General features: G+C 58.2%; 3 protein-coding genes across 3 annotated transcripts; 1 reads left to right on the forward strand and 2 right to left on the reverse strand.

The window, feature by feature from the left end:
• Nucleotides 1-120: 120 nt before the first annotated feature.
• On the forward strand, nt 121-795 carry PSEUBRA_003917 (Zinc finger, CCHC-type; the record flags this gene model as incomplete). The annotated part of the gene is made up of 2 exons (XM_016437508.1): nt 121-157; nt 302-795. The coding sequence occupies 2 exons, from the start codon at nt 121-123 to the stop codon at nt 793-795; spliced, it is 531 nt and encodes a 176-aa protein (XP_016291048.1).
• Nucleotides 796-1,059: 264 nt separating this feature from the next.
• PSEUBRA_003918 (Clathrin/coatomer adaptor, adaptin-like, N-terminal) lies at nt 1,060-3,996 on the reverse strand (the record flags this gene model as incomplete). The annotated part of the gene is made up of 1 exon (XM_016437518.1): nt 1,060-3,996. The coding sequence occupies one exon, from the start codon at nt 3,994-3,996 to the stop codon at nt 1,060-1,062; it is 2,937 nt and encodes a 978-aa protein (XP_016291049.1).
• Nucleotides 3,997-5,329: 1,333 nt separating this feature from the next.
• On the reverse strand, nt 5,330-6,409 carry PSEUBRA_003919 (14-3-3 domain protein; the record flags this gene model as incomplete). The annotated part of the gene is made up of 3 exons (XM_016437528.1): nt 5,330-5,738; nt 5,860-6,166; nt 6,343-6,409. 3 exons carry the CDS (start codon nt 6,407-6,409, stop codon nt 5,330-5,332), a joined length of 783 nt encoding a protein of 260 aa, XP_016291050.1.
• Between the last annotated feature and the right edge of the window lie 953 nt (nt 6,410-7,362).

A 7,362-nucleotide genomic window follows, 5' to 3' on the forward strand; every position in this document is an offset into this window, starting at 1 on the left:
GGTGTAAGCACTCTCCTCCGTATCGATGTGCATCGAAAAGCGGTGACTGACAAAAGGATGCGCTTCTGACCTTGACAGTGGGTGCTACAGAGTAGAAGTAGACGTCAGAAGTTGTCGAAGATGTTCCGTCGACGTGGATGCTACGTTTGTGGCCAGCGTAAGTCTCCTCATCACACAGACCTTCTTCGACGGCATACATCGCTGACGCAATCTTATTCTGCACATCCTTGCACCTGCGAACCGTTTTTCCGCATGCTTTCGTACCGGGCACCGTTTGCTCTGCACGCATCCTCCAACACAGAGGGCCATCTGGCGCAGAACTGCTCCTTCCCCGACCGTCGATGCTTCAACTGCCTCGAAGCGTCGCACGAATCCTCCTCCTGTCCGCATCCGCCCAACCCCGCGACCAAGTCGTGCCACAACTGCGGCGGCGCTGGCCACCTCAAAGCGGACTGTCCGACGGCCTCCACGGCCGAATGCTACGGATGCGGCGGCAAGGGTCACGTCAAAGCCAACTGCCCCACCGTCGAGAAGGAGAAGAAGTGTCACGGCTGCGGTGGCACCGGTCACATCCGGGCCAATTGCGCCAGTGTCGGTGTAGCGGGGGTGAGATGTAGAAGGTGCGGTGGGGCGAATCACTTTGCCAAGGATTGCAAGGCCTCCGCTCCCACCGGTGCAGGAGCAAGGGGTCCCAAGACGTGTTATAGTTGCAATCAGCAGGGTCATATTGCGAGGGAGTGCCCTAATGCTGCTGAGGCGCCGGGGAGTGCCCCTGGTGCTGCGCTGACTGCGTAGTCGCCCTGCGCCGAACGGGTTGATCGGTGCTCTCAATAGCATGCTTGCCCAGCTGCCACATCTGCCACTCCACCGCTTGATATCGTTCACGCTCGACGCTGCCCATTGTTCAGCGCTCTGTCTTTGTTCAATGACAGTCGTCTTTGCAACCGACAGTGTGGCAACCCGTCTGTGAACACACACTGTGAACACACCTTGTGGCAGCATCTCGCTCTCTTGCTCACCGCTCTCAGATGTTTTCGACATTCCATTGCAGCATGCACATCACAACCTTCCCTGATCCGTCGCCAACACGGCCAGCAACACCCTGAGCAGCTCGGCACTGACCAGATCGTTCGTCGTCCTCACCGTCAACCTGGCCAACTTGGCCTCCTTGTTGGGCTCCAACCTCAACAGGCAACCGACCTTGCCTGCGTCCCGCATATGCAGCACTCCCGCAGCGACGCTGTTAGCAGGATTCGCATCGACGCCGTCCAACACGCCCAACCGTGCGCCTTCGAGCACCCTCTTCTGCCGACCCACATCCACCTCGCCCGCACTGGACAGCTTGAACCCAAAGATCTTCTGCGCCTCCCTTGGCGGGCCACCGATCTGACGCCATCGCTCGAAGAAGTCCGTCGCACCCAACTGCACCGGTTCGACGAACTTGTGCACCAACACCGGCAGTCGCAGCCTCAACTCCGTCAGCGACCCCGCTAGGTAGCTCACCTCCAACACAGGTGGCGCACTGAACAGATCGCGACACTCGACGAGAACGAGCGTCTGCATCTGCGTCAACCCACCCAGGGTGTTCGAGGGGATCTTGGGTAGGGTCACCGATAGCGAAGTCGAAGGGTTGCGGATGGTAAGTGTAAAGGAAGTGAAATCGACGGCGATCTTGTTACCGAAATAGAGCTTGATTCGCCCCTGGTGGCCGTGGTATTCGGTCTTGAGGCCGATTTGAAGCGATGCGTCTTCCCAGAGGATGCCTTCGGAGGAAAAACAGAGGCGCTGGAAGAACTTGTCGCTGCCCGAGGTGATGGGTTTGCTGCGTTCGAGCGGTGCCGGTGTCGATGGTGTCGAACCGTTGGGCGTGCCCCCGATGAGGGGTTGTTCCGATAACAACCCGGCATCTTCCATGACCGAAGGCGTGGGCGCGGACATATCCAGCCCTTCGAGACCCGCAAGAACGTCGTCTTCGCGCATGCTATCCGCCGTCACACCCTCGCTCCGTTGTCCAGCCGGGATCACACCGCCCAAAGTGCCCGTCGGCATCGCCCCCCCGTTCGCCTTGCCCTTCTTGAGACTCTCCAGCCGCGCCTGCTCGCGACCCCGGTTGGTGTCCTTCCCGCCAATGATCCACGTCCTCTTATCCTCCGTATCCGTGTGCTTCTTGTGCAGTCGGCTCAGCAGCAACGAAGAGCGCTCCGCGAAGGGAGGCATCTCGTCACACACGCTCTGCAGCAGCTCGTCATCGGGTCGCTCGGCGAGCGCGACGTACTCGCACGCACGCTGTTGCAGCTCGGCATCGAGCACGTGGCGGTACCGGTTGAGGACGTAGAGGATCTGCTCGCGGATCTCGGGGAACAGGTTGAGCCACTTGACGTACGTCGATAGCAACAAGGCGCGGGTGGATTGCGAGCAGAGGTGGGAGCGCGAGTGCAGCGTGTGGAACTGCTCGATGGGGGATGCGCCGGGATCGTTGGCGATCAGATGTCCGAACTCGCCCAGAATGTAGCCGCCAACCTTGATCATGTTTTCGTGGCAGGTGGCGGATTTCAGGTGCTCGAGCACTTTCGTCGCCGCATACGACTGGACGTCCTCGTTGTTGACCACGATCTGGATCACGCGGTACCACACTTCGTCGCTCACGTGGTCGCCCGCCGCACCGAGCAGTTGGAGGATCGTGTCGACATACCAGGTGTATTCGGTCGCGAACTTCTCCGTGAGGATGGCGATCTTGAGCACCATCTCCTCGCGCAACGCGTAGTCTGCGATCTGCATGTACTTGAGCAGTTCGGAGACGATGACTTTGGCGTTGGTGACGTCGCACATGCTGTAGAGCAGATCGACGCCGCGTCGCCGGACGGAAATGTCCTTGTCGCGGAGTGAGAGGATGATGGTATTGGTGTGCATCTTGATAGGTTCCAGGCTCTCAGCGCAGGCGGCGAGGTGTGCCATCGTGTCCAACCCGAGGTAACGGACGTTGGTCTCGCGTGAGAGAATGAACTTGCCCAGTAACACTGCAGCTTTGGCAACCACGGCCGACTCGGTGTCGAGCTGGATGGCGAGGTTGATCGCCTCGAACAAGATGGCGTTCTGCGCATTGTTGTGCTGGACGTTCTTGGGGCTGTCCTGCGAGTTGGTGATGATGGTTTCGAGGACGGTCTCGATGATGTTTCGGATGTTGGGGTCGTCCGGGGCCGGATAATACTGAAGCAGGCGCAGCAGCTTGACCTGCAGCCATGGAATGGGCACCTTGTAGTAGACGTACTCGGCAGTGAAGTCGCCCTCCACGACGATCCTCTGCATGCGATGCACCGCCTTTTGGTACGAGCTAGAGAACGCTTCCGGGTGATCCTGCGCCATGGCCATCACCAGACTCGTCACAGCGAGAGCGACACCGAGGTTGTCGTCGTCCATGATGGCGATGATGCGCAACGCCCAATCCTCGGCCGGAATCACTTCCGGATGCTTGCGGTACAACCTGAGTAGCGTCAATGCCGCTTTCTTCTTGACGAAGCTCCTCGACGTTGGCGAGATGAGCAGTCGATGCACGTCCGGCGCTAATGCTTCCGCCATCTCTGTGCCACCGATGTTGGCAATGGCATGCAGCGCCAGACAGTTGTTCACCTCGCTCATCTCGTCCAGATCCTTGCGGATCGAGTTGACCACCAGGCGAACGATGTCCGAGTTCTCGTGCATGAGCAGCGTGATGGCCAGATACCCGATCTGCTTCTCCGAGTACTTGTTGGACGAGATGAGGTTGACCGCCTCCATGTGGCCAATGTCGACCTGGTAGCCTAGGATGTAGGTGAAGACGATCTTGGAGAGGTACTTCTTCTTCTGGTAGCCGTCTAGCTGGCCGTCCTTGAACTTTTGACGGATGTGCGCCATCTCCTTGTTGATGCGGCGCTCTTCGAGCTCGCGGACACGACATGCGCGCAGGTCGGCAATGTACTGCGTTAGACCGCGCATCGAGGAGGAGGAGTTGGACGTCATTGTGAGGTGTAGTGTGTCGAAGCCCGGCCTTTCGAGGTGGTGGTACGAAGGGTTGATGGGGGCTATAAGAGGCTGTCAGGCGGCGTCTCCGAGAGGAAGAGCGGTCTTATGTGCTGCAAGGATGCTATGCTGAGATGTGTCTACGTCGGGACGGATTCGACGAGCGGGAGTAGGAAGATGCTGTATCGAAGTCGAAGACGGAAGTCGTACCGCGCGTCTTGTCGTGTGGCTCGGGGTGAGAATGCAAGGAGACACTGGAAGTCACGGTCCTCTAGCTCGACCTGATCATGGCAGCGGTCGTGTGCAGGTAATTTGGTACGATGGGAAGGACAAAGGGAGTGCGTCGGGATCAAAGGAGTATGGAAGTGCTGGAAGTATGTTCTTTGGATGTGCCGCGCTGCGTTGGCCGTCGGCTGTGCTTTGCAACTCCACACACGTACAACACGGCGGCGCGCAGACACAAAGGGGCCATGATTCTTCGCAGTTTGGAATTTGACCCTGGCCAAAACCCTCTCGCGCGGCCCGTGCTCCTCGTCAGCTTTCGAGACAACTCGCGCTGCTGCTCGAGGTTGGGGCTTGGCCGTCATCCTGTTCAGAACAGGCTTGAGGACAGTGCCGGCTCGTCTCGCCTTCTCATGTCTTTCTGCAGGAAGTTCGTGGTGAACTCGATGAGACAAGCTTTGCGAGAAACGGGGAGGGCCACGCTCGCCTCATATTGACACCCGCCCTTGCTGCAGCCTGACTGGGCCAAAGGATGATCCTGTTCTGAGTACAAGACAACGAACCGTATGATCGCACAAAGCTCGTCCTGGGCTCATGTCAAACCTGCCTGGCCACACCACACTTCTACGATTGTAGACACCACAAGAGCGAGAGAGACTTGGAAAGTTTGTTCTGGATATAGCACGACGTCGGATGAAAGAATCTTCGGTTACACGACCTGAGAGAAACAGGTCCTTGCACAATCTCTTCGTCCCCCCTTTGGTTTGCGCGTCGCATCGAAGCCAGTCCGATGTGGCACACTGTGTCGTATGAGAAGAAAGGCGGGCAAAACGCAGGCATCATCAATCGAACCTTTTCGCCGTCTCGAAGAACAACTAGGAAGCTCGGATCTGATGCTGCACTTGAACACCCACTCTTCGGCAACAGTGCGCGCACATCAGGTCAAGCGGCGACAAGACGGCGAGGGGTGCGACAGAGACGAAAGCGACGGCCTCCAAGTGACGTGGAAACACAGGGGAAAAATGAAAGTCGGAGGTGGTGGTGATGGAAAGGAGGAACGAGGAGGGCACGAGAACGGGACACTTTTTCTTTCGATCTGTACACCGCTCGTTTAGGCAGCCTCCTCGCCCTTGGCCTCGGCAGCCGGAGCCTCGGCAGCAGCCTCGGTGGGCTTCTCGGAATCTTGCATGTCCGAGGTCCAGAGGGTCAGGTTGTCGCGGAGCAGCTGCATGATGAGCGTCGAGTCCTTGTAGCTCTCCTCCGAAAGCGTGTCGAGCTCGGCAATGGCGTCGTCGAAGGCCTGCTTGGCGAGGTGGCAAGCGCGGTCGGGGCTGTTCAAGATCTCGTAGTAGAACACCGAGAAGTTGAGGGCAAGACCCAGGCGGATGGGGTGGGTAGGGGGCAACTCGGTGACGGCGACGTCCGAAGCAGCCTTGTAGGCCTCGAGCGACTTGTCGGCGGAGTCCTTGCGCTTGTCGCCAGTGGCGAACTCGGCGAGGTATCGGTGGTAGTCACCCTTCCTGGGGAGTGCGCAAGCGTAGTGTAGAATAAGGCAAGTCAGAGGTCAGCGTGCCGTTCTTTTCAGCAAAATTGCAATGGAGACTGCAGCTGGGGGTCTCTCGAAGAAGTCGAGGTACATACATCTTGTGGTAGAAGACCTTGCTCTCACCCGAAGCGGCCGAGGGGATGAGGTGCTTGTCCAAAACGTCGAGGATGTCCTCGCAGATCTGAGCGAGCTCAGCCTCGATCTTCTCGCGGTAGGTCTTGATCATCGAGACCTGGGTCTCGTTGCCCTTGGACTCCTCCTTCTGCTCGATGGAGGAGACGATGCGCCACGAGGCACGACGGGCACCAATGACGTTCTTGTAGGCGACCGAAAGGAGGTTGCGCTCCTCGACGGTGAGCTCCTGGTCGGACGAAGCGACGCGCTTCATGTTCTCGACCATCTCTGTAGCGTCGCGGAAGTAAAAGGAAGAGCGGGAAAGTGTCAGCTCCGGACGCTCGTGTTCGAAGAAACTTTACCTAAACCGAGTCCTTCGCAGTCGCAAAGCCAATCGATCGGCTCTTCGGGGAGCCAAAACGCCTGTCTACTGCGGATCCAGGTTTCTTTGCATGAGTACTTACCCTCGTAGCGCTCAGCCTGCTCAGCGAGCTTGGCGAGGTAGACAGAGTCCTCACGCGATTCCGGCATCTTAAAAGTCGGTTATGAAAAAGGTTCTAGGAGTTGAAACTTGAGACGGCTGCGAGATTCGAAGTGGAAATGAGGGCGAGTGAGGTGGAGATAAGGAAGAGTCAGCAACTGCGCGCTTCGAATTTGGCAGATGTGAAGGCCCGTCGACATTCAGAACGACGAGGTGGTTTTTTTCGTGGCGTGGTCAAGGCGAATATCGGCGAAAGTGGCAAACGGAGTGCGAGTCTCGCTGGTAGGGAACGTCGTGGTGATGTTCAACGAGCAGCTATCACTGCCATTGCACGGGTGCTGGCGGCGTCGAGCCGCTCGAGGGGCGCTTGTTCTCGTGTCAAGAGACGAAATGCCACAAACAGCACGTCCGCCCGCATGGTGACAGAGAGCGAGAACCATCTTGACAACACGGCGTGAAATGTCTCTCCTGCGATGGCTAGAGGCGTGTCCTCCGCTCTGACGAGGTCCAAGCGAGGAGGAGCGGATCCAGGCATCGCTCCGTCCATCCGAATTCCATGACCGCGATGATGACAGAACAGCTCGTGTGTCGGATGACGCGTATGATGGCGGCGACTGCGGTGTCGTGCGGACGTGTCTGGGGTGGTCCCGAACAATGTTGAACAGACTGCGATGGAGACTGCCCTGACGGAGTGCGGGACAGGGTCGACCGGATGCGGATTGGCCGTAGCGGCTGGTCTGATGGCGTCGAGCGGCTGATCGCCTGTTTGCGCGTCTGTGTTCTGAATGTCGACGGGCAGTGCGGAAGGGCGTTGTAAGAGATACTCACCCTGATGTTAACAGGAGGATGTGATCGATGACAAAATGGTCAAAGTGACACGGATGATGATGATGGTAGTGGTGATGGTGGTGGGCGTAGACTGACGATAACAGCGGGAGCGGACAGGAAGGAGCTGTGAGCGAGTGAGCGGGCGTGCGCTGGTCAGAGAGGGGAATTGCGAACG

This window comes from Kalmanozyma brasiliensis (assembly GCF_000497045.1).
Source record: "Kalmanozyma brasiliensis GHG001 unplaced genomic scaffold PSEUBRA_SCAF3, whole genome shotgun sequence".
NCBI lineage: Eukaryota > Fungi > Basidiomycota > Ustilaginomycetes > Ustilaginales > Kalmanozyma > Kalmanozyma brasiliensis.